The 25,732-nt window shown below is 51.9% G+C and overlaps 1 protein-coding gene and 1 long non-coding RNA gene across 2 annotated transcripts in view; one reads left to right on the forward strand and one right to left on the reverse strand.

The window, feature by feature from the left end:
- Positions 1-25,732, forward strand: part of LOC113986747 — a 47,333-nt gene that overhangs the window by 19,488 nt on the left and 2,113 nt on the right. Inside the window, exons 6-11 of the long non-coding RNA XR_003540266.2 lie at positions 3,039-3,199; positions 4,775-4,943; positions 7,264-7,357; positions 10,538-13,591; positions 14,437-14,488; positions 15,586-16,463. This is a non-coding gene — a long non-coding RNA (uncharacterized LOC113986747). The remainder of the gene's footprint in view (positions 1-3,038; positions 3,200-4,774; positions 4,944-7,263; positions 7,358-10,537; positions 13,592-14,436; positions 14,489-15,585; positions 16,464-25,732) is intronic.
- On the reverse strand, positions 2,208-23,608 carry FGF1 (fibroblast growth factor 1). The gene is made up of 4 exons (XM_027718726.2): positions 23,515-23,608; positions 9,415-9,607; positions 5,479-5,582; positions 2,208-4,801 (listed from the first exon to the last, which is right to left on the reverse strand). Exons 2-4 carry the CDS (start codon positions 9,581-9,583, stop codon positions 4,607-4,609), a joined length of 468 nt encoding a protein of 155 aa, XP_027574527.1. The 5' UTR covers positions 9,584-9,607; positions 23,515-23,608; the 3' UTR covers positions 2,208-4,606.

Raw genomic sequence — 25,732 nt, forward strand, 5'->3', positions numbered from 1 at the left:
TGGGAATAGCTGTGCTGCCCCAAGAGCTTGTTTCAGTCAGCACATCCTGAAGTGGTTTGGCATAACCTGTGCTCAAGAAAGGCTTGGGACAGTGGGGAGGGAGGTCTGGGGTGCAGCGGGAGGTGCTGGAGATGGGTGTGTGGAGGTGGGGGCATGGGCAGTGCTGCTGCACCTCCCTTGCCAAGGGAGAGCTGCAAGGATGGGCATCATGAGGTGGCACGCTGGGGCTGTGACTGCAGGGGCTCTCTCAGTCTTTGCCAGAGCCTCTGAGGGGATGATGCTTCACGGCATCGTGGTGCCCAACACTGCATCCCACAGCTCCTGTCCTGAGACGTGTGTGTCCTCCAGCAGCCTTTCCAAAATGTGAACCACAGGAAAGCAGCAGAAACCCAAGCTTTCCTTTTGCTTGGATTCCCATCAGTTCCCCGAGTTTAATAACAGACTATTCCAGGCTCCCTTGCTCGGGTTGGTTTGGCTCAGCAGGCTGGGGCCGAGCGCTGTCTCATGGGCAAAGCAGCAGTGGGGTGAGAGGATGGGGAAGGAGAAGCCACGTTAAGGGATGAGCGGTTTTGCCAGGAGTGTAACCCCATTCTACCCTTCCTGCTCCCCACGGGGGTCCCTGGACAGCCCCAGCCCCACGCGGGGGGCAGCAGGGGCTCCCTGGAGTGGGTGCAGCACCCCTGGGCAAGTGGGGGGACCCCACCGCTTCACGGGCCCCCTTCAGCTCCTCTCGCTCCATTTGTCCGCCAGATGCTGAGCCAGATGTTGGCGCTTCGATGTCCGCCCGCTGGCACCGGCAGCGCGGGGGGGGATGCCCGGTCTTCCCCCCGCTCCCGGCGCTCCCGGCGCCTCCGCACCGCCACCTCCCGGGCATCCCGCGGCTCGGGCGCGGCGGAGCTTCCAGAGCGAAAGCGGAATTCCCGTGTGCCGCCCCCCAGCAGCCTGGGGGGCAGAGTTTGTTTATTTTCTTTATTGTTCGGGGCCTCCCGCCCTCGTAGCTTGTCCCTGCCCGCTCCCGCCGGCTCCCGATCTGAAACCGAAGGCGAAATAGCAGCAGCCCTGGTGCTCCCTGCGCGGGCTCCCTTGGCTGAAAATCATAGAGTCGTGGAATAATTTAGTTGGGAAAAGCCCTCTAAGATCATCGAGTGCAACCGTTGCCCCAGAACTGCCAAGGCCACCACTAAAACATGTCCCCAGGTGCCACATCCACACGGCTTTTAAATCCCCCGAGGGATGGGGACTTCACCACTGCCCTGGGCAGCCTGTGCCAGGGCTAGACAGTCTTTTCAGGAAGGAAATTTTCCCTAATCTCCAATCTAAACCTCACCTGGCACAACTTGAGGCTGTTTCCTCTTGTCTTATCCATTGTTCCCTGGGAGCAGAGCCTGACCCCCACCTGGCTCCACCATCCTGTCAGAGTTGTAGGGAGTGAGAAGGTCCCCCTGAGCCTCCTTTTTCCAGGCTGAGCCCCCCCCAGCTCCCTCAGCTGCTCCTCACAAAACTTGTGCTCCGGACTCTTCTCCAGCTCTGTTGCCTGCCCTGGACATAATCCAACCCCTCCATGTCCTTCTTGGAGTGAGGGCTCCTGAACTGGACACAAAGATGGGGAGTGCTGGGCAGGACATCTGCCCTGTATGTACAGGGAGCTCATAATAGACTGTCCCGTGGAGCAGAGGTGTGTGTTCCCTCCCTCCAGCACACTCCACAGCCCAACCCAGCTGTGCAGCATGGCCCGACCCAGATTTTACCTTTCTCTGGCATTTTCTTCTCCCTCATTCCCTACCTCCCTGCCTTCTTTCTTTCCTTCCCTTTCCTTTCTTCCCTTCCCTTTCCTTCACACTCCAGAAAACCTCTCACAGCACACTTGGGCTCCCTGCACTTATTGGGAAAGATCTTCACTTGTAATGATTTTCTTAAATCTTATCATTTTCCTTCCCCCCTATTCCCCCTCACCTCTCACCCTGAGGACAAACTCCCTGAGGTGAGCATGGTTTCCCTGGGCAATGCCATCCTGGCTTGTCCATCTGTCTGAAGCAATTACTGTGGCTTCCCTGGGGATTATTTTTCAGCCCAAGTGTTGACATTTTTCCCCGGCTGGGCGTCAAGCGTGTACCTGCGGGGGCGGTTTCTGAGCGGCAGAAGCCTAACGAGAGGAGAGCCCTGGGTTAATGAGGTGTTGCAAGACAGCACAGCTAAATCCGGCATTACACGTTCCAACTTTCCAGTTTAATTAGAAACCTGCATCTCCCGCTCATGCATTCATTCACTTCTTGACTTGAGTGACAGCCTGGACTTTCACAGGGAAAGCAACCACGGTGTTTAAGAAGAGTGTTGATGTTGTCAGTCTTCCACATCGCTCTGTCTTGCCCAGCTTTTTGTTTGCCGTAGGAATATCGTGCTGGACCTGTGATAGCAGCTGAGCCAGGGCCATCAGTAGTGTTTGGGTCCCTCTCTTGGCCTTTCTCCCCCTGCAGCTTGTTGGCTGAAATCCAGGATTTTGGCAGATATTCTGTCCTTACCGGGCACTGTCAGGTACTTCTCAACTCTTATCCACTGCAGTGAAGCGATTAGAAGTTCAGAGCAGCACTGATGCCAGAGGTGGAGGGGTCCAGCCTGTTGAGGGATCCATGTCCCTGCAGATGTAGGATGAGGGAACCCATGAGGATGATGAAGACACCTCCATGGGGTAGTGCTTGCCAGCTGAAAGGTTGCAGGGAGCTGTATCTGCTCTGGTGTGAGTTATATTAATGGGCTTAGATGTGAAAATAAGGCAACACTGCAAATCACAGGTGTTTGCCTGTTCAGGCTTACCTGGGACACAGGGATACTGAAAAACTCCAAAGTTATCCCACTGCTGTGCCTAATCTTTTTGAGGGGGGAAGGCAATAATGCAGAGTAGATTTTTTGTAAGTATTATTGTTTTCTTCTAATTGAAATGTTTTAGTTGGTATGTAGAAATATATATATTAAAAATGTGCCTTTTTGGCTGTTGGGAATTCTAAGTAAAAACTGAAAATTTATGTTTGTGGTCCCTCAAGCATTCGGTGTGCACAGAGTAAATACTTCCAAGACCACCCATCTGCCCTCCCTTTGGGCAGCTGTACAGGAATGTTGCTGTGTAGAAGACAAGAGGAGCAGCTGGTACCTGCAGGATTAGCAAAATTCACCTTTCCACTCGATTTCCACATGGATCCCACAGGTGAGAAGCAGCACTGAAGGGCCATGGCAATGAGAAGGTGCAAGGAGTTGGTGCAGGCTCCTTCACAGCCACGGCTCTGCCATTCCTATGCCAGCTCCCTGTTTGCCCAGGAGCACTGGGATTACCTGTGATGCTATCAGTGCTGGGGAGAAGGTTTCAGAGCCAGCAAGTGCAGAAGTGCAGTAATTAGTGACTAATTGCTGTTGCAGAAATATGCAAGGCAGAGTGCTCTTTATTCCTCTCTTGTGTAGAGATGGTTGATCTGGGTTTGTCGGGAGCAGGGAGCACTTCTTGTCCCTGTCCATGATGGCAGGATAAATCAAGGGAGAATGGCTTTAAACTGAAGAAGAGTAGATTTAGATTAGATATTAGGGAGAAATTCCTCCCTGTGAGGGTGGTGAGGCCCTGGCACAGGTTTTCCAGAGAAGCTGTGGATGCTCTGGGTACACTGTGGCAGCTTGGTGCTCCTGTGATGCTCTCACATGGCAGGAGTGGCTCTTGAGCTGCTCTTGAGCTGCATCATGCCAGGTGAGGAGAAACAGCTTTCCACAGGGTTTGGGAGTCATCAAGGGGCTCCAGTGGAATTTTTAGAGCCCCATGTAGCCAGACACCAGAGCAGTGGGGGGAATACCCCTGGGAATGGGTGCGATGTGCTGCCACTGTCATGCAGCATCTTCCTGCTGTGCATCACACCTTCACACCAGTCACTGACTGCCACTGCCCCTTCCTCACTGGGACAGCATCAAGGGGCTTTGGTGCCTGGAATTACCTATGAACAGATTGTAGAAGAGACATACTTACTTGATAAATAAATACTAATAATATATGGTAGGTACATGAAATACAGCACTACTGGTGTTGTGAGGGAGGCCAAGGTCTGGGACTGGAGCTTTGCCTGCTTGTTCAGCTTAACACACCAAGGATATTGGCCAGCATTCACCAGGCTGGCCTTGGATAACAGGACTGATGGTCCAATATGAGATTGTTTGAGGGCACGTTAGAAGCTGCATACTTAGATAGATAAATACATTAATACACAGTATCCAGGAGGGTTTTGCCTTAGAATGCCTGGGGACACAAAGCATGCACTTCTCTGGTAACTGGGGTGACCTTGGGGTGCCCTTTGGGCAGGTTTCTGGGTGCCTGTCCCCAGGAGCTGCAGTGTGGTCATGGCACACAACAGCAGACAGTGGGGGGCAGGGGGAGCCAGGGGGGCTGGTGGCCCTTGGGAGGGTGTCAGGACTCTTCCCCTCATCTCTGCAAAGCTTTGTGCAGAGCTGAGGAGCTCTGCTTTGGCTAGTTTTGGTAAAGCCTTGACCTAAAGCTCGGAGCTCTAACGAGCTCTAAGGAGGCGGCAGCAGTTGGGTTTTGGTATTTGGGGTCATCTCTGAGCTTCTGGGATGGGGCTTAGTCAGCCGAGACGGGCAGTGGGAGGAAGAGAATCGCCTTCTGGCCATAGTGAGTCCGCGGCCCCAGCTTGCTGTTCCCATTCTTCTTCAGACCCACAAACCAGTTCTTATCCGCATGCTTTTTGGAGATGTACGTGTTATAATGGTTTTCTTCGACCCTTTCCAGGAACAGGCACTCCTCACCCAGTAACTGCTGAAAGAGAACCCAGGGGAACGACAGTGAGCCGGGGTGATGCCATGGGGATGGGGGCGTGTGTTCCTAACGTGGTAATCCCAGCTAAAGACCCACCTCCGAGATCTCCATGCCCCAGTAAAGCTCATATTAAAGCATGGAGGTAAGTAGCCTTGATTTTGTCCCCTGGGCCACTCCTGCAGCATCATGTCCACGGCCTGGGCATTTTATTCAGCAGTGATGGAGTCCGGCCCCATGATCCATCAGCTGGTCCTGGCCCTGGCTCCTGCTCTGGCACTAAGATGTGGGGTGGCAGCTACAGGCTCAGAGCACAAATCCACAGAATAGTTTGGGTTGGAAGGGACCTTAAAGATCATCTCATTCCATCCCCCTTCCACTAGACCAGCTGTCAGCTGCTGAAGGGCTGCAGAGCAGCTGCTGCTCCAGGTATGAAACACAGTATTTATCAAGTGTCAGATAGGAAATCCAATATTTGTTGGAGGCAGGGCAGTAATGGCGATATTTGGTTATTTATTTATTTCTCCCCAAAATAAAGCCAGATGCAGAGCGACTGTCCAGCTGCCAGAATCACAAACAGAGCCTAATTATTGCCTGTGGTTTGCATTACTCAGAGCTATGAGATTTCTGCAAACCTCAAGCCCTCTCTGTGTCTGGTCCCACGGGATCCTCCCACTTACCGAGCCGTAGAGCAGCCCATTGGTGTCCATGGCCAGGTACTGCCCCGACTGGGTGCTCTTTATGTACACCACTCCCACGCTTTCTGCACTCAGTTGGAGCTGGACTGGAAGTAAAAATGAAACAATAACAACAACATTAAAAGCAAAATAGGAAAAGGGGAAAAAAATAGCTGCTAGGAAGGTTAGCAGGGTGTTTTGTTCCAAAGCCTGGCTTATAAAGTGTTTATAGGAAACAGTACAGTGTGTAATAGAAGTGTCTCCTTGTACCCTCTCCTTCAAAGAAACCCCACAGCCATCCTTTAGGAACCAAAGACCAATTTTCCCCTTATTTTACATCAAAGGAAGGGCAGCCTTTTGGTTACGATGCTGGAATGGGACACAGGAGATTGGGGTTTTAATTCTGGCTCTAATTTACAAATTTCTCATGTGGTTTGACAAGACACTTAAGGAGTGACATATGAAGAAGTATTTTGAGAGCTAAACCAGCAATGGGCAGAGTGCAGATGCCTGCACTGCAAACTCCTGATCCAGCGTGTCCCATCCAGCCGTGCACTGTGGCTGGATTTATTCAGGGCATTGTAGGTGGAGAGTGGAGAAATGGCAAAGGCTGATCTTCATCTTAAAAAAATACCTCCTGTAGGTAGTCACACCTTAGATTTTCTGAATGTGCAATGCTAACATGGATTTGATGCTGAAGCAGGACCTGGGTCTGCCAGGGCACAGCCTGGGTGGGAGCGATGGGAGCTGCCTCAGGCCCTGCAGCCGCTGGACACCAGATTCCATCCCCATTCCCGATGCTGGACTGCAGCTAGAAACTCCAGGGCAAAAAAAGCTCTTTTCTGGTCCTGTGCTGAGGGAAGTGAGCCGGGAGCTGCAGCATCCTGCTCTACTCAGCATCCTGTACCTCACCCAGCAGCTTTAAACTTTCCATTTGTCTGGTTTCTTTTTTCCTTACTTTGCTGATTACAGGAGTCTTGGAAAGTGATTAAAACTTGGGTCAAGTATTTGTTTAATGTATTTATCAGGAAAAGGCTGTTTAGTTGGAGAGAAGCCTTGGGAGGACAGTTCCCCAGTGCTGTGTGTTCAGGGAGGAGCCCACGGGGCTCTCATGGGTGGGCAGGAATGCTGCAGCCAGAGCCATTAAAAGCCCCACCAGTGTGTGTGGAGGCTGTGGCTCTGTGGCTGTAGTCAGTGTGACTTGCAAATTCCAGCTCTTCCAAGCGATCATTCCCATCTCCTAGACAGTTTTTTTTCATGAGATTTATGACAGCAATATTTAGATTGGTTTGAATGAAGTATGAACGGATGCCTCGGCTCCAGTTCCTTCCTTCCTGTTTATATTTAATTTATTTATCATTATTTAGATGAGTTAAAAGGCAATGTTACCTCTTGGCCTGGCAGAACACTCTTCCCAGTGAAATCTTTGCTATAATTCCTTCTTTTTTTGCATTTCTTGCTTAGTAAATGATGGCTAATTAGGAAATGGTGTGGGTGCAGATTTGCAGGAATACACGGTCCCAAGTGCATGCCTGGTTTAGGCTGGGAATCTGCAGTGGGAAAGCCCCAGCCCACCTACATTTGCTGTGGTGCTGCAGCCCCAAGAGCAATCCAGGGGGAAAGGGGGGAATGGGATGAAAATGATGATACTGTCCTAAAAGCTGTCTCTGAGAGAGGCGAATGAGAATCCTCCGGCTGCCGATAGGGACATTGAGGTCTTCAGCCATAGAGGAAGGGAGAATGGTGGGTTCGGAGGAAGGAGCTTGTGCTTCTTGTGTCCTTTTACAGGCCTGATTTCCTTCCATGAAGTAATGGGATGAAACAGGAAAAATAAGGCTGTTTGTGGAAACAAGCTTCATCCCAAGTGGTCTGCAATGTCCTGGTAAGTTTTCTTCCCATTTCACAGTGCAAGCTTGGGATACCCACACACAACAACAAAGGATGCGGGGAGGGAATCCTGACATCGGCCTGAATGACAAGGGCTTGGAGGGACTCCTGCACTCCTTAGAGATCCTCCCTGATTCCAGGGCTAGCACCTGGCAAGGCCATTCAAGGTAAAAATAAGAATTTTTGATATTTGTCAGGAGCAAAATGAGCTTGGGCAGTTTGCAGAGCATCAATGCAGACTATAATGCCTCTGTGTCCATTGGCTTCCCAATGAGCTGTGGGTGTTCCCATGTCTTGTCCCTCCCTGGGGCTGGCAGGTGCTTGTCCCAGCTGGGTGAGCAGTATCCCATGGTGCTGGTCACGGTCTGGGCTGCTCCTCTTGCACGCCAGGGGATGGTGCTGAGCAGCTCCGGCATTTCCCAGGCACAGGGACAGGACCGTGGGCAGCTGCTGGTGCTCAGAGCAGGGCACCTCGTGGCAGGGCTGCTCTGCTGGCATGCAGCCCTTCCAGGAGTTTCCTCTGTAAATATTAGTACATTCCTATATCCAAGTTTATGAGATCATTTACAGGAGGTTCCTTTCTGGCAGAGGTTTTCAAACACGTGGCCCCAGGCCAGTAGCCGGGGAGGTGTGAGCATGCTGGGGTGCAGGACCTGCCTGCACTCGCTGCCCGTGTGTGCGATGTGGCTGTGGGGAACAGCTCACTCCCAGGTGATGGATTTGTTTTTCCGGAGGGAAAGAGTCTGGGCTGTGTGGCAGCATCCATGCCATGCTGGGGTGCAGAAGCTGGATGCTCAAGGCCTTGGTAGCTCCGCATGTTCCAGGAGATGCCATCTTGACTGTGACCTCCCCTTCAGACTCCAGCAAAACCTCTGGAAAATGCTGCAGAGACACTGGCTAAGCTCATATGACCTCTCCTTGTGGGTCTTGTGAGCCTGGTCCTGTCTCCTGAAGATCCTTTGGGTCATTGTCCTGGCTGTCTCTCCCAGGAGTTTGAGCAGGGTTATGTGCTGGGTTCATACCCAGCTGGAGGCTGGAGCCCCACTCTGTGTTCATCCAGCCTCAGGAGACTCATCCTCATCCATCCCCCAGCACTTGTGCTGGGCAAGTGATGGGAGACAGTGTTTGTAATTAGACTATAAACTGCCTGTCATTAAAACAACAATAGTGAGAGGAAAGGTTAAGTTTGGGGAAAAGCCACGTGTGCTTGCAGTTTAAAGTAAATAAAAGCTGACTTGGCTCCTCCCAGCCCTTCCTTCTAATCGGATAGGAGCCTGGCAGATCCCAGTCATATTCCAGTAAATGTTCAGGATATGGTGTACCCAGAGGTTTCTGCTGACAGCCAAAGGGAAGAGCCTGGTCCTGCTGCCCCACAGAGCCCCCGGGAACTTTGCTGTGTGGCTGGTCCAGCTCTCCTGGGCATCGGGTTAAAAAAACCCGCTGAAGAGTTTTTGGCAGTGCAAGAGCTCAAAAAGCATAAAACTTCCCAATGACTCCTTGGTAGGACAAATGGTGGCATCTGCGGGGGCAGTTCCTCCCAGCAGCAGGTCCCCAAAGTCCCATGGGGCCACCAACATCACCGACTGCAGGGATGGGGACAGGTGAGATGAGACCCTGGCCATGGGTGACCTGTTAAATTGCTGTGGCAAACAGATGCAAATGCAGAGATAGCACAGAATTCCAAGTGATAGCTTTGTGTGTGGGATGCCAGGCTGCCCTAAGCCCTTTCTGCCAGCTCCCTGTGCGACCCAGCCCTGCTGTGTCATTGCTGCCTCCCCTGTGTCTGCCTGCCTTTCATGAGGTAATGACCAGTGTCAGATTGAATACTTCATATATCTATTTATGTACTTTATATCTGTACTTTTATATCACATGTACTTTGCCTCCCCTGCTCTGCCTATGGGCTATAGATGTGTGACTCCTGGAAGGTGTGTTACCACCAGGATTAAAGAAACCTTGGTCCAGTGCCCGTCTTCCCCAGCTGCCCCCATCCTAGCTGATGAAATCATAGGAGCAAGGAGGTCACCAAGAAGACCCATAGGGTTTGCTTACTGTGCTCGTCGCTTCGGTCCCTGGTCCCATCCACTGTGCCATCCGGGAGGATCCGTAGGAAGTGGCCCCCGTTGCTGCAGTACAGGAGTTTGGGTTTCTTGTAGTTCCCCGGGGGCAGGTTGAACTTCTCGGTCAGGGCAGTGAAGGTGGTGATTTCTCCCTCGGCCATCCCGCAGCCTCTCCCACAGCCGAGCTGCAAGAGATGTGGCAGCAAGGGTGGCACCAAGTGCTGGGCACACGCTGCTGCTCCTGGGCTTTAAAGGGAAGGGGGGGAGCCCGGGGGTCCCTGCTGGTCCCTGGGCTGGCTGCAGGGCAGGTGATTCACAGCGGTGATGGCTCCGGCAGTGACACAAAGTGACACAAAGTGACACAAAGGTGATGCTCCTCCAGCGTGGGAGGTGGCGGGGGGCTGTCTCCTCACTGGGAGGGACTCTGTCCTTTTAATTTTATCATAGTGAATTCTGTTTTTGTTCTGCTTTCTATTGACGTATGTACTAAAATTATACACTCAAAAACCAATTTGAAAAACACCCAGTGTCTGATTGGAACCCACAAGAGGCGGGAAGGGAGCCCAGGTAATAACTTTCTCCACTATTATGACTCTCAAACACAATTATGACCAGGAATTGCAACACCCACTGCATGCCAGGTAGTAAATATTGCTCATATCTTGGCACTCAGTGGCTCACCTGGCCCAGGAACACACACATGGAAAAGGTCAGAACACACATTAGACGTGGTGGGAGATGAGCAGGGGGCAGGACTGTTCACTGCCTGGGGGTGAGTCCGAGGATTACCCAGACAGTGATTAAGACCATATGAAAACCAAGAACTGTGAGTCTAGATTATGCCACGAATATACCAGAAGCATTCCGGTGTTTAAAGGGGCTATAGGAGAGCTGGAGAGGAACTTGACAAGGGTCTGGAGTGACAGGACAAGGGGGAATGACTTCCCACTGACAGAGGCAGGGTTAGATTGGATATTGAGAAGAAATTCTTCCCTGGCACAGGTTGCCCAGAGAAGCTGTGGCTGCCCCGTCCCTGGAAGTGTTCAAGGCCAGGTTGGACAGGGATTAGAGCAATCTGGTCTAGTGGAAGATCATATTGAAACCTCATTTTGCAGGAGACTGTATGGTCATGATCCATGTTTCAGCAGACACTGTGCAAAAACCTGAAGGCATCAGATTGATAAGAGGAAGATGCTGTGGATGTCTGAGGGTGAGAACTGCCCTCACAGCTGTGCCATCAGGAGGTGACATGGGAGATGACTAGAGTCCCACACACATTCCAGGTACATTCACGTTCTAGCCTACATTTAAAATCTCACGTGAATTCATTCTGTCTTTCCTATGCAGAGTTCTATAGTGCTTAGAGAGAAGTGGATTTATGAACAGAAAAAGACATGCCACAGAATAAATCTAGATACAGGAAATTACTTTAAATGTCATGTATTCCCATAGCCGGATTATGGAAAATATTTTATAGTCACTGTTTATATGTGTTTATAGATTGTAAAAATGTCTCTTTAGCACTGAGATGTGCTACTGGTACATTGGGATGCAGCCAGTACCACACTGTGTGGGTTTGCTGTGGTGCTTTGAGTGCCCTGGGAGATATTAAGGACGGCACCTCTCTGCAATACACACGCACACACACACACGTATATATACATAGTATCTCTAAACATTTGGCCCTAAACTCTTTAGTAATTAAATCTGCAAATGCAGCTGCAAGAAGGGGAAACTTGTTATTGAAATAGATCCCAGAAGCCTGCAGAGGATAAAAACGTTTACAAGTTGGATTGCTAAAAGCTGAAACCTTGGACATACAGACTGTATGGCTGTTGCTGAAAGCACTCCCGGCCATTGCACCAGCTTTGCTTCACACACAGACTTCATTCCTTGCTCTCAGATACCCCGCTCAACACAGATCAGGATTTAGGGAAGTGCTCTCTGGAGTGATAACATGGGCCAGCCCCCCCCTTCCCTGAGATTGGTGAATCAACACACAAGAGCTCCTAATGGTTTTCAAAGCAGCCAAATACAAACTCAAAATCCTTTTTTAACACCATTGTCAGGTGAATCAGGTATTTCTCGGAGTGTTTGGTCCCTAAATTTATTTTCCTGTCAAGAGATTGTACTTTCCATGCAGTAGTTCAGTTTTTCTTGCCAACTCCTTCTCTGAAGGAAAGCCTCTAAGTCACCCAATGCAGCCCACAGGGCTCTGGTGTGTTACTGAGCATTAATCAAGATAGCAGCGTTGTGTAATTTCCTGGAACCAAAGCTTTTCTTGAACCTTTATCTGAGTGCAAAAGGCACTCAGAAGTCTCTTGGGTTGATGATGGATGGTAATGAGAAAGAAATACCCCAGATCCAAGAGCTCCGATCAGGATCTCAGCAAACCCTGCAGCCAGCAGCAGCAAGGAATGGGCTGGATTCTCCCCATGGTCACCTGAAGGTCTGAGGGCATCTCTGGGTGGCTTGACCAGATCAGCTTCTTCATCATTACTTATTTCCTTTAAGGTTTTTCTGCTATTTTTAGAATGACTCCAGTGCTCACAGCTGCCTTAACTACCACAGAAAAGCTGAATGAACACTTTTCCACTCTTGTTGTCTCTCTGTGCTAAATACTATCGCTCTTCTCATACTTTATGACCACGGAGTCGTTCCTCTACACACACCACCACTCATGGTCCTACAATTACACTTTTGGCAGGAACATGTTAGGTTTTTATGGGAATTAAAAAGCACGAGTGAGAGAGAGAACCTGAACCAAAGACAACACAAAGGGCCTTATTTCTTTGGGTAGAAGCCCAACAGTGCTATTAAATAGCTCAAAGCAGAACAGAGCACTCTCTCCAAGAAGCAAAGCTGAGAGACACCACACTCCAGCAATTATTTGGTGCCCCACGGAGAAAGGAAAATATTCCAAGAGGAGATTGCTGTAGGAGATTGCTGCTGCTGAGCACTGACCCCGCCGGCCGCACTAGGACAGTGAGCTGGAGCTGAGTTGGACAGTGTTTGTTCAAGACCAGCTGTGTTTGTGGCTCCTCTTTCCTCCACCTCTGTGTAACAGTTTTCCTGTGCTGTGCTAAGAGAAAACCCCCACAGAGAATGAATCACTGGGAGCTGGACCCAGGGCACCTGCTCCAGGGCAGCCCCAGCTCTGTCTGTGGCACAAGGGGGCAAGGGGTCCCACCAGGGTGCCTGATGGCACCCAGCTCTTTCTTCTGTAAGGAGATGTCAGCACCCCAAAGGATCAGAAATAGCCTTCTAAAGGACAAAATGGACTTAAAAAGAGAGTTAAATCCGAATGTTCATTTGATCCAGGTCCTGCTGAGCTGTGGTGGCTGGAGCGCTGCCGCGTGCCTGCTCCTTGCAGCACTGAGGGGAGATGAGCCCGGCGTGGGACCGGAATAGCTGTGAAATTCTGAGAAGTTTGGCTTTGGTTCCAAACTTTATCACTGGCCAAACCAGTGGCTTTGATGTGAAATCCCAAACTCTGCAAGCATCCGAGTCTGAGCATCGAGGGCTGGTTGTGCTGCCAATAATGGGCGTGTGAGCTCTGAAATAACAGCGCAGGCTGGGAGCCATGGAAAAGGAGTGGGGTCGTTTTCCCTTCCTGTTTTAAAGTCGATGCAGATTTCACTAGATAGCACTGCTGTCTCGTTTGCTTGCATGACAAAGGTGGTGTTGATGGCAACTTGGAGGATTGCTAATGGTCCAAAAGTTTTTTGCAAGTCTGGATTGCCAGGAACTTTTGTGGCTCTTCTATGGGTCCTGTGGCACCAATTAAGTAGCCAGCAAAGATTCAAACTAGGAGGTGGCCAACTAAGGTGAGCCTGTCTTTTTTCCTTAGATATAAAATACCTGGCTACTATGTGGAGGAAAGCAGAAGTTAACACATACTGGGTTAAACCAGGATTGGAGGTCGACTCAAATACTTGTCCTTGGCTTTGGACACAAGCCTTTATATGGGGCTGGAAAGAAATGTTCTGAATGGTCTCTGTGTGGCTACAGTGATGAAGAGTGCAGTTAATCACAATTGTCATTTAGATGATCAGCTAAAGATCATGCAGAGAACTCCAAGGAGTACTCCAGAGAGATGAGAGACTGCTAAATCCAGGAGTCTCCTAAGGTTCAGCTAACGAGATCAGCATCCCCTGAACCCAGCTCTGGTGAGTTCAGTGAAAACACTCCAGTTGGTTTACTTTGGAAAGTGTTATTTTATCCATTAAAGTAGAAATCCTGTTTCTACCAGGGTATGTGACTCAGCTGGGATCAGACAGCAACACCTCCTGATAGGCTCCTTTCCCATTCCCACTTCTGACTACAGCCACCTGGATAGAACAGTAACTTCTCAGGCAGTTCAGACACTTCATATGGGAATCAAAAGCACTTACAACAGGTAGAATATTTTTAAGGAATTCAGGCTATGGCTTTCCTCCACCCACTGTCTGTCCTGAGGGTTCCCAAAGCAGCCTATGGGCTGCCCATTACGGCTTTGGGGCAATCTGAGAACACCTGGGCATGTGGAATAAACATCTCTTGGATAAACAATGATTTTATTAATCATAAGTTTTAGAGATCCACTGCATGGGATAGATTTCCTCACCCAGGAAAAGATTAGAGACCAGGCAGAGGTTTCCTCGTGCTCTGGTTGCTGTAGGAGAGGCAGCATGGTAGGTCTGGTGTTCCCATCCCAAGGGCTGGTGGTGCAAGGCACGACTTAAATTCCTTGGACTATGCATCCTCTAAGAGTGACTTAATAAATGATTAGGCAAAGCATATAATAAATATGTAATAGATTGTTTTGTGTGTATCAGCAGAATGCATTGGCTCGTTTCTGGTCTTGCTTATGGCCAGGTGATTTTATCTCTAGCAATGTGATTAACTGCTCAATGAAATATTTATCAGCCAGGTTTTGCCCTTTGGAAGTGGAATATGTTGCATGAAGTGTGACCAAAAGTGTAGAAATCAATTTAACTAATGCCTGCTGTCATCATCTCCTGCTTTCTACCAGGAAACACGGTCATTCCACTCAGGTCACACTGGATTTGTGGCAGGTCAAACAGGTAGGAGTGAAACTTTTAGCATTTTACTGAGTTTGTGTCACTAATGGCTGATGGCAAACACCAGGAGCATCATGGTAAAGATAGATTAGGTAAAGGTGGCATCCTGCCTGGGAGATAGGGACAGGGGTCAACCCATCCCAGGTGAAGGGAGAAAATCCTGTGCCTGTAGGGATGCCCAGGGGAAAGCCCTGTATCCTGCCTTGGAGCCTGGTGTGACTTATGCAGGGCTGTGAGCCCGGGACACCCCAGATGCTGCCTCACACTGGGACAGCCAGTACAACATCCCAGCAAACTGGTGGTGTCTGTGGGGAGACAGGAAAACCAAGAGATGACCCACTTTCTAATTACCTTCCCGCCTCTCCCACCTCCCCACCCACGGCCCTTTGCAATCCGGTGATTAACTTAATTGCAGTTCCAGCTCCAGGAGTCAATCCAGCCTGGGAGCAGGAGCTTTGCCAGGAAGATCTTGCCCCTCTGTTCTGTCTGGATTCAGACCGAGAGCACGGACACGTAGACGAGCAGCACTGGCTGCAGACACAAATCCCACCACCTCATGTTGGGGATTTAAGCCCAGACTCCCAGTGCAAGCCGGATGCGTGGGACCTGCTGGATTGAAAGAACACACTGGACAGAGAATTGCCAAAGCTCAGTCCCTCCAGCCAAGGATGGGCTGGAGGATGTGCAGCTCCCAGAGGATGAGGGGACACCTCCAGAAGAGGCAATGCCATTGCTCAGTTATGAGGAGGGGTGGCTGTGGCTCCCCTGTGAATGCTGGTATTGGTCCTCCCTCAGACCAGGGTCTGAGCAGAGATTGCTGTCCAGGGCTGGGCTGCCAGGGCCGGCACTGCCGCCGTGGCTGTGACTGTGACCACTGTGCAGGAAACTGGCAGGAGGTGACAGCTGGGAGCAGCCCAGCTACACCCAGTGCTTCCCACCTCATCCTAGGGGATTTGCCGAGGGCGTGTCTGGCTCTGCTACACTGCAACAGGTGTCCTAGTTACAAAAGGCAATTAGTGGAGAAACTCCCAGGGTTCCTCCTTCCTCCAGGAGATGGCAGGTGCTGTCTGCCCTTTAAAAGTGCCCTTTCCCTCTTGCAGGCTTGTGCTGAGACCATTGTAAAACGTTATCCCTCCTTCTGTGCTTTGCTGCCTCCTAGCACCTCATTCTGGCACATGGAACTGACGGGGAGCAGCCACTGACATGTGCCGTGAGTTACACCATCGTTGTGGTCTCATCTCTGCCACCCAAGGAGGGTGGCTCTGTGCTGCCAAAGCTGCCAAGGACCCAGGGACGACACACCAGGTGCAGGTACCTTGTTTTGGGTGTTTGCTATCTTGGTTAAGGGCAGGGCCGTGGGCACCTTTCCTCCTTGGGTCTGCCTGTGCTTGGCTTCCCAGGGAAAAGTGTCTGGAGGGAGGGGAAACCACAGGAGATGCTGTAACACCTTATCAGTTGTTGGTTGTAATATTTTGTGATGAGGTAGGAAGCCCCTGGGGGCAGGGGGCACTCAACGTGCCCCTTGGCTCCTGCTCAGCAGCCCTTAGGCTGGGGAGCTCCAAACAGTTGGGGTCCCTGCAGTGGGGTCCCAACCCACGCCCTGCCCAGAACCCACCACTCAGTTCCCAGCAGGCAGGAGGGATGTTAAGCTGGGTGACACTTCACAGGGCTTTTAAATGCCACCATCCCCCTGCCACCCACCCCCGGTGTCAGTGCAGGACACTGGGCACAGTGTCAGACCACAAAGCCCTGACTGTCCTGTCTGGGCTGGCCCTGCAGGTGTGGCTGCCCTGTGCGCCCACGGATGGACGGACAGAAGGATGGACAGATGACAGCAAATGTCAGACTCTAGCCCCAAAACTTCCCTCTATGCAATACTCTTAATCCAAGGGGTGATCTGGTTCTCCTGTTGTACCACGTCCTGTCTGAGCCCTCCAGTCCCACCCCAAGCCAAGCCTCCTGCCGATGCCCCGTTCAGGTACGTGCCTGGTCACTGAGTCTCTGGGTCACCCTCCGTCAGCCGCGAGCCCTCGCCAACCCCTCGGCGCTCAGACGGGTCCGACACCTCCGTGTGCTGTTGCTTATACTCATGAGGATGGAATTAGGAGCAAAAAGGAGGAATGCTCATGCGGTGTCAGGCAGCACTTCCTGCAGCTGGCCATCTGAAGGGTGGCCAAGCCCAGCTGAGGGTTGGCTCCAGCTTCAAAACTGGGATTTGAGTTTGGGTTCAGCCTTTATACCGTGTCCTTCCCCAAAGAAGTAGAGGATGATGGAATCCAGGGTTTCATCTCCAGGCCAAGTGAAACCCCACATCCATCCTCGTGGTTAACCATCAGTAGACATATCATCGCTCAGAAATCCAACTTCCTTCAGCAGAGTCTCGGTCTGGGTTGTTCCAAGGAAAATCACTTGGTTCCTGGGTTCACCATAAGCTCAGCAGTGATTTACTATGATAATGTGCAGGGAGTTAATGATGCTCATCCTGCAATGTTTGTGTAAGGGCTGTACAGCTGCTCTTGTTAACTTCTAAGTAAGACTGGCTGGAAGAATCCTGTTCTTAATTCTGTTGCTCAATACCTTATTTTAAATTCAGTGTCTAGTACCCATGGATGCTACCTCCTGGTTTTTTTTTCCTCCAAGCTGTATGAGTAAGGAGCTTGGGCTGTGTTTTCCTGTGCACACTGTTGCTCAATAACTTAACAGTGCAATAAAAGCTTGAGATAATAATTGCTATTACCAGGAAAATCCTCCAATAAATAATAATTTTCTTATCTGCATGACTTTGGGACTGGAGAAAATGCTTTCCAGCGGAAAGCTGCAGTGCATAAGAGCATGCAAGGGGCATTTCAGATGAAAGATCAGAGCAAGGCAAGCTCAGAGCTGAATCTTGTTCAATGCAAATGAGTGGGTTAGCAAAAAACCTGGAATAATTAGTGTGGATAAGTAGCCACTGGAGTAAACTAGGGAGAGCAGCTGGGCATCTCCACCTCTTATGGTCTATAGAGTCTGTAGAGACTCGTGGTCTTTAGGCAAAATATGGGGAATTCTCAGTTCCAGTAGTGGGTGGTTCTGGAGGCCACGGGCACTGAGCTCTATGTTTGTCACCCTCATCTCCAGCCTAGAAAGGAGTATGAGTCACACACCAGGACCTGCCAGACCTTGGTGGAAGGTACAGCCCTAATTCTGGTCCTCCTGTCCCAGACAGGGACACACCGAGGCACCTGTGTCTGTATAGAGATGGGCACCTATTTGGTCCTTGCCGTGACATCTGTGACCACAGGCTGTGTGACAGCAGGCAGTACTTCCACACTGCTCCAAGGCAAATAGTGCCCTGCCTTGGATGCTGCCACAGGTTTCCATTACAGAGTCCTCAGAGGGAAGGGGATATATTTTGAAGTCTCTTCTACCCTTTCTCATCTCTGTAAACAACAAACCACCACAAAGAGCATGGTGCAGGAGAGAAGGCTGCAATTTTAACTACCTGCTGAACCTCAGCCCCAGAGGTGACACCCACACTGGCTATTTACAGCTCCTGAGTGGGCAGTCTAAAGACATCGGGATGTTTGTTGTGCCCAGTGTTTCCACAGCTGGTTTAGGGGAAAGCTGGGGGTCAGGCTGGCCCACAGGGATGCAGCCAAGGATCAGAGAATCACAGAATGATTTGGGTTGGAAGAGACTTCCAAGTTATCTCATTCCACCCCCCCTGACATGGGCAGGGACACCTTCCACTAGACCAGGTTGCTCCAAACCCCCACCTTGAACACTTCCAGGGATGGGGCAGCCACAACTTCTCTGCTGTGATGCTCACAATGATCGAGGCAGAAAGATGCCCTGAATTGTCTAAGTGGGGAAAAAAGCCCCAAACTAAACCAAAATCTTTGGGACGACCAGGCAGTTTGGGGAACAGTTGTTGCTGTGCCCCCTGCCCAGCTGGGAGTGCCGTCACCAGGACCCCAATGAGTTTTTACATTTTTCTCAGCCGTGAGCTGCACATTCAGCCCCACAGTGGGATGCAGGATCCCCAGGGAGTCAGTGAGCATCCCCCAGCTGTGGTTTGTGAACACGTACATATGTGCACCTGGTAAAGATCACACCCACACCAAGTTAGGTGTAAACTCCAAAATCCCTTTTTGGAATCTGGCAGCCAGTAAACTCTTCCCATCAGTCGGAAGCTTTTGTGAACACCCTGCAACAATGGGAATATTAAGCAAGGGGAGGGGAGAGTGTTTTATTTGATGTGAAATACTTGTATTTTATGTCCAAGATTTGACCTGTAATTGAGACTTAAGTACAAAAGGAGGTAGAAATTCTAGTGGAAAATGTACCCAGTTGAGTAGTTTTGTGTACAACACCCACGTGCCCTGTGGGGGTGTGCAGGTGTTGGAGAAATAGCAGTGGATCTCTCTGGGGGAAACGAGGAACCTCTCTGGGGAAAAACATAACTGGATTAGGTAAAAGCAGGACATCCTTGGGATCTACCAGTCACAGATACAGGGATGGCCCTGTGCCATGTCTGGGGGATTTGGAAACGTGTGGAGGGGTGGATGGTGCTCCATCTTTTGCTTGGATGGTGCAGGGATGCAGAAGGTTGTGCCCTCAGTGACTGCCGCAGGCAGCATGTGGCAGGGAGATGGGCAGGAAGCAGCTGGGTTATCCAGCACTGAGCTCCCATGATCAGCATAATTTTCACAGGCTTTATGGCGTGCAGAGAGTCTGGAGTATGCAAACAGCTGGGATCTGGAGTTCATCTTTGGATGCACAAAGCAGGTTTTGTCATGGTAAAGATCTCCCCCTCCTGTCCACCACAGCAACAGGGATGAGAGTGAAGGAGGGAATCAGCTCCCATTCCTGCTCTTGTTCTGTGACTGAGCACGGGTCAGACAGCTCAGTGTGCAATTGGGGGCCACCCTGAGCAGGTGAGGGTGACTGTGCCCCCAAGGTGGGCTTGCAGGCTGGGCGAGCTGCCTGCCTGGCCCCCTGGGCTGGGAGTGTCCGGTGGGACCTGCATCCTTCGTGGGGGTGCAGGACCATGACCCTGCACATGGGTCACTGCCGGGCTGGCTCCACCTTGGAGGGATTGACAGATGTGTAGATGTGGCACTTGGGGACATGGGCTTAGGGGTGCCCTTGGCAGTGCTGGGGGAATGGCTGGACTTGATGATCTTAGAGGGCTTTTCCCACCTGAATGATTCTGTCATTCTATGATTCTGCAGAAATAATGTCCCTGCACAGGTGAGAGCTGGCAAGGGTGGTCTGCAGGTGGGACAGGCGGATTTACCAACCCCAGAGATGTGGGAAGGAAAGATCTGAGATTTCAGCTCTTGAGGCACAGATCTAAATTAAGAGCCAGGAGCAAGGACAGACTTTGTGAGTGCAAGTGGATTGTGAGTCATGTGTGAACTGTGTGTCCAGACCGTTGTGGGCAAAGGGCAAAGCCTCACAGCAGACAACAGTTCTGAAAGGAGTCTGTAGGGGACAAAAGGGTTTTAGATGTCACCCTGTGAGTCAGTGGCACCCTGGGCACAGCAGCCAGCCCAGCTTCTGCACCCTGTGAAACACTTCCCGCGGCAAACCTTTTTCTGCCTCTTTTCTGATCTTTTTCCTCAGAGTTAGCTGCCAGGCTCAAGTACCCTGGGCTTGGGTGCTGTCTATGGGATCTCTGCTTGGTCCATCCCTGGGCAGCCTTCTTGGTCCAGTGTGTACTCTGGGCAAGGGAATGGGTTTGGGGATTTGGGTCAGCACAAACAGCAGGGGAAAGGGGGGTCCTTTCCCAAGAGAATTCCCAAATATTAACCCTGGCACTGTGAGGGTCTGCCACATTCAGAAGTGAAGCATTTTATTATACTCTTTTCCTTAGCAAGCTTTTAGAGAGGAAAGCAAGGCTTGTGACAGCCAGAATTTTGTCACCTGCAGGTGCCGGGTGCTCTGCATGCTACAGACCTGCCTCTGCCTCCTCCCTGGGCTGGAGGCTACGGCTGCCTGTGACCCAGGCATGAGGCACGAGTCCCTGTCTCTTGGTGGGCAGTGCCACCTTCCCTGTTAAACACCAACAGAATCTGAGGAATATAAAACCTGCAAGTCACTGACTGCTGCTGTGGCTGCTCTGTGCTTCAGTGTTTGCTTTGGTTCTTTAAACCAACAGACACCAATGTTGGAAACGAGGGGAAAAAATAGGAACTGCCATTGCTGAGAAACACCAAGTCAGGCACCTTTCTAAAACAAAGGGGGAGAGGGAGGATTCCTGCATCCACAGCAGAGACTGTGACAAAGCCATAGTGTCTCATTCTCTCTTGCTGAACGGGTTTTCAAAAAATTCTTCTGCAAAGAGATTTCTATTGTGAGATTTCTATTTGAAAGGCAGGCCTCCAGCCCTCACAATAATCCCTGACAGCTCTGCACTGGCAGACAATGTACGCAGGATTCCTAAAAATGCCCCAGCCGTGAGTCAGTGCCTGCTGTGCCCAGGAGGGAGATGTGCTGGTACTCAGGGGCAGCCCATTAGGTCAGGACAGGGTTTACCTCCCTGGAATATACATTTTCCTTTAGGGAATATTTACTGAAAGAGTTGGAAGATATAGTACAAGTGCTAATGTGTTTTGAGGCCAAAAAAGATTGGAGATGGAGTAAGCAAGGAAGACTGAAAGAGAAATGGAGGCTAAAGATGAGAAGAAGCCTGCAAAAGAAGTGGAGTCACAAAGAAGGTTGGGGAGAAAAAAAAGTAGAGGAGTGCGAGAGGAAAAAAAGATTGACCAGAAGAGAAAATGAGGCCAGAAAAAATAGAGGCTGCAAAAAGGTAGAGGGCCAAGAAAGGGTGGGAGGGGGAAAGAAATGCAGAAGCTGAAAAGGGCAGGAGGCCAAAATAAAGAGGGAGGCCAAAGGAAAGGCAGAGACCAAAAAAAAGAGGAGGATGGAAAGGGGTGAGAGGTCAAAGAGGCACATGAGACATACGGGAAGGTCTGTGCAGAGGGGTCTAAAGTTTAATCGGTTCCTTGGGCCTGGACAGGGCTCAGTGGCGATAAGGCAGCACAATGTCCAATTGTTCTCCTTGCACACCAAGTCAGCCCAACTTCCTCTGATTTCTGGGCTCGAGATGTGCAGGAACACAGACTTTGGATTTGGGCTGGACAGAGTTCGGGTCTGCCGAGGTCCCCAGCCAGACCTAGAACTCTGCATAGAGTTTTGGATAGAACTTTGGATAAACTTTCATTCCCAGCTCCACCCCAGCCCAGGGGATAAACTTTTCCTCCCAAGCTCCCTAAATTACCCTGGCCTTCCTCCCACTCCTGAGACCCTGATCTTCCTCCCAGCTGAGGCAGCTCATCATGCAGCTGGCTACAGCTCCTTGCCCTTACTCCTGATCAGCTGCACACTCAGCTCCAGAGCAGAAGCCCCACGGCACCCCGGACCCTCAGCAAAGCAGGGATGGGGAGCTGTTGCTCTATCAGGGAGTTTCCTCTTTGCTAAATGGCCCAAAGGGACCAAGAGGCTGCAGGTGGCGGAAAGTGGCAGTGGGGACATGTAACCCTGGGGGGGTGAGGAGGCTCAGCCCTGACACCACCCGCACCCCCAGCCAGGGCGATTCGAGCCTTGCAGCGATTTGTCTTTATATTTGGCATCTTTGGTTTGGCTGAGAGAACAGTTCACAGCTTGGAGCATGGTGGTGATGAGGAGTCAGGGCTGACAGGCCCATCAGGATAATTGCTGCAGTAGTGTTATTTCAGCTATAAAACCTAGAAGGTTTGAGTTGGAAGGAACCTTCAAGATCATCCAGTTCCAACTCCCTGCCATGGGCAGGGACACCTTCAGGTTGCTCCAAACCCCACCCAACCTGACCTTGAACACTTCCAGGGATGGAGCATCCCCAATCACCCTTAATTGTCCAGAGAAACTGTGGTTTCCCCAAACCCTTCTATGGTTCTGCGACTTTATTTTGGTTTTTTTGCATCAAAAATGAACCATTTATAGTGCTGTGTCACTGCACTATATCATTCCTGTTTGTTTGGGGTTTTTTAGTTTGTTTGGTTATTTTAATGGTCCAAATATTGTGTTTTGCCATTTAAAATGTTTTTAGTTTATTGTATGTCTGTTACATGTATATTTCAATTTAAATTCTGATCTGGGCTTCTGCTTCTGGCCGAAGCTTTAGGTGAATTTGCAGTAATTTGGAAAGTGTTATTTGGAATGATGCTCCTGGCTGCGGAACCACTCCTATCTCCCGGGGTCTGGGGGCACCTGCAGGGCTTGAGGGGGTTTGTCCCAGTTGGGGGGAGCAGCACACTGACTCCTTAAAACTGTCCCTGGAGAAGGGACCTGCTGCCTCCCCACTACCCACCCCACACCTGTGCTCTGGAACCTCCCTCTGCCCCCTCACTCCAAGCATCCCATGGGGATCCATGGGGCTGGCAGAGCATCACATGGGCATCTGTGAGAGTGGCAGAGCACTTCCTGGGGATCCATGTGGCATGTACTAGCATCCCGTGGGGATCCCAGAGACTCCTGTGCAGGTCCATGGGGCTGGCAGAGCATCCCATGGGGAACCCGAGCATCCTGTGAGGCTCCGTGGGGGTGGCAGAGGATCCCATAGGGATCCGTGAGGGTGTTAAAGCATCCCGTTGGGCTGGCAGAGCATCCAGTTGGGATCTGTGAGTGTGTTAGAACACCCCATCGGGCTGGCAGAGCATCACATGAGGATCCGTGGGGGTGGCAGAGCAACCCTTAGGGATCCATGGGGCATATATGAGCATCCTGTGAGGATCCTATAGCCTCCCATGGGGATCCATAGGGCTCGCAGAGCATCCCATGGGGAACCCAGAGCATCCCGTAGGGCTCGGTGCAGCATGTACGAGCATGCCCTGGCGATCCCAGAGCTGCCAGTGGGGATCCGTGGAGCTGGCAGAGCATGCATGGGGATCCGAGGGGTTCGTGTGAGTCTCCCGTGGGGCTTTCAGAGACCCCCGTGGGCTCAGCCCCGCCGCCCGCCTCGTCCCGGGTGCGGATCCCGCCGCTGCCCACCCCCGCCCCGCACCTACCGGCGGCTGCGCGGCGCTCCCGGCTGCGGCTCCGCAAGTGCGCGCGGGGAGAACCGGGATGAACACAGGGAACGGGGACGAGGAGGATGAGGAGGAGCTGCCTCGGGGCGGGGGAGCGACGGGAGGACGCGGGGGAGGGAAAGGGGGCGGCAGTGCGCGATCGCATCCACTCCCGCAGCGGAGCCGGGCACCTGCCTGCACGGCCCGACCACGGATCAGACCAGCGGGCTGGGGCTGAGGCCCCCCCGGCCAGTAGGATCGGAGAAAACCCCCCAAATGCTGGACGAGCATCAGCATTCCTGTCCCTCGCGTTTCCCTTTCCCATCATTGCGGCCAAGGACATTCCTGCAGTGCTGGGTGTCTCAGTACCCTCTGAGAAGGCGATGACCCCTCTCACCCTAATCAGCTCCGGGTGCCCCGGGCAGCGGGGACAGGGTCCCTGCCCTCCCCGTGGGAGTCCCTGCCCTGCTCACGGTGTCCCTGCCCTCCCCTTGGGCAGCCGCAGAGAAGGGGCCGGGGCAGGGGCGGCCGCAGGGCTACTCCGGCTGTGTTCCCGCTGGCATGAGAGAGCTTGGCCTTAAAAGCCGAAGTGTTCCCGAGAGCGCTGTCAGCCAGATAAAATGCAGCTCTACGTCCCCGAGGACGGGAACTGGTGCCGATGCCGGCTCTACCACAGCCGGGGCATCGGCTTCGCTGGGTTGCCAGGGCTGGGCTTGTGGGGTGCCAGCTGTGGGCTAATGGGCTCACGGGATGTCAGGGTGGATTTGTGGGATGACAGCAGTGGGCTCTTGGGGTGCCAGTCGTGGGCTTGTGAGGTGCCAGCAGCGGGCTTGTGGGCTCATGAGATGCCGGGGAGGTGGGCTCGTGAGGTGGCAGCAGTGAGCTCGTGGGCTTATGGGGTGCCAGTGGCGAGCTCAAGGGGTACAGGCTGGGTACAGGTTGGGGTGCAGCTGTGCGAGGTGTGAGGCTGCGGGTCGCTGCGTGTTTGCTGCTGCTGCAGGGCTAATGAAGCCCGAGCGATGACTTCAGCGCTTGGCTGGGCTCCATGAGCACTTTGATGTGGTGTTTAGGCTGTGTTATCTAAGGCTCGCCCAGAATAGGCTTTTAGTCCCAGCTCACGTGGAGCCAGTGTGTTTGGACAGGCATTCCGGGCTGGAAATGTTGTGAGCCCAGACGTTTGGATAAAACATTCCCGAGTTGACTGTGGTTACCAGTGGCTGGTGCAGATGGCTCCTAATGCACCCCACAGCACAGGTGGACTCTATGGCCTTTCCTGCTATAGCACTATTCCTTTTTTTTTCCAGTTTGAACAATCCCACACATTCCTCCTGCTATTTCAGGAAATAAAAAAAGTTATAGCCAAACATTCTTGAATCTCACAGAATGGCAGTCCTGGCTTTGCCTCTGGCTGTCCTGGATGAAAGGCACTGGGGTTTTGAGTATATGAGGAAGATTAGGAAATGCTGCTCCTTCTTACTCAAGGGATCACCTCCCCTTGTTTTGGAGCTGCAGGGAGACTGGCCCCTCCCTGCAACCCAGCCTTCCCCACTTGCCTGGTCCCCCTTGCACCCTGGTTTTGGTTGGCATTCAGCAGCCCTGGTGTGACGCAGGGCATGGAGCGCTGCAGATGGTGTCCTGCCAAATGGTGTCCTTTCTGCCTGTCCTGAAGGCAGACGGCCCCGGGACGGAGCCAACAGCCAGAGTGAGGTATGGACGCGGAGCAAACACGGGCTTGGGCAGTGGGATCTGCACCAGGCACAAGGGGAGAGGAGACTTGGCCAAAATCCAGACACCGACAGTACTGCAGTGACCCCAGGCCCTGCACTGAGAGCTGGAGGGATGGGAGACAATGCAGGGATGGGGTCACTATGGAAACGGGGGGCACTGCAGTGATGGGGACACTGAGGGGATGGGTGGTACTGCGGGGCACTGCCATGGCAGCAGCTCTGCCTCCCTCTGCCCTTCCCAGTCTGGCCCTGCCTGGGCAGCCCCAGCTGCAGCAGGTACCCATGGTATTTCCCAGGCTCTTGGGATGGATTTTGGTGGCTGGCTGCTGCTCCTGTTCCTCTCCTGCTCCTGCCTCTGTCTGGGGTAAGGAACCTCTTTACCTCACTGCCTCAAATGCCCACCAGTCTCCTCGGCTCTGAGTCCCATAAATAATCCACACTTCCTGGGGTTGTTCGGAAGCACAGTGAATAATTAACTATGGAGCCCCGAG

The sequence above is a fragment of the Pipra filicauda genome, unplaced genomic scaffold (genome assembly GCF_003945595.2).
Source record: "Pipra filicauda isolate LSUMZ 115617 unplaced genomic scaffold, ASM394559v2 scaffold3_size10097308_pilon, whole genome shotgun sequence".
Lineage (NCBI taxonomy): Eukaryota > Metazoa > Chordata > Aves > Passeriformes > Pipridae > Pipra > Pipra filicauda.

What these genes read in the sequence shown, in the direction of transcription:
- FGF1 (XM_027718726.2), bottom strand. Translation starts at nt 9,583, where the DNA reads ATGGCCGAGGGAGAAATCACCACCTTCACTGCCCTGACCGAGAAGTTC. An exon ending in GGACCGAAGCGACGAGCACA is followed by an intron (nt 5,583 to 9,414) that starts GTAAGCAAACCC and finishes TTTTACTTCCAG; the next exon opens with TCCAGCTCCAACTGAGTGCA. An exon ending in ATGGGCTGCTCTACGGCTCG is followed by an intron (nt 4,802 to 5,478) that starts GTAAGTGGGAGG and finishes GTTCTCTTTCAG; the next exon opens with CAGTTACTGGGTGAGGAGTG.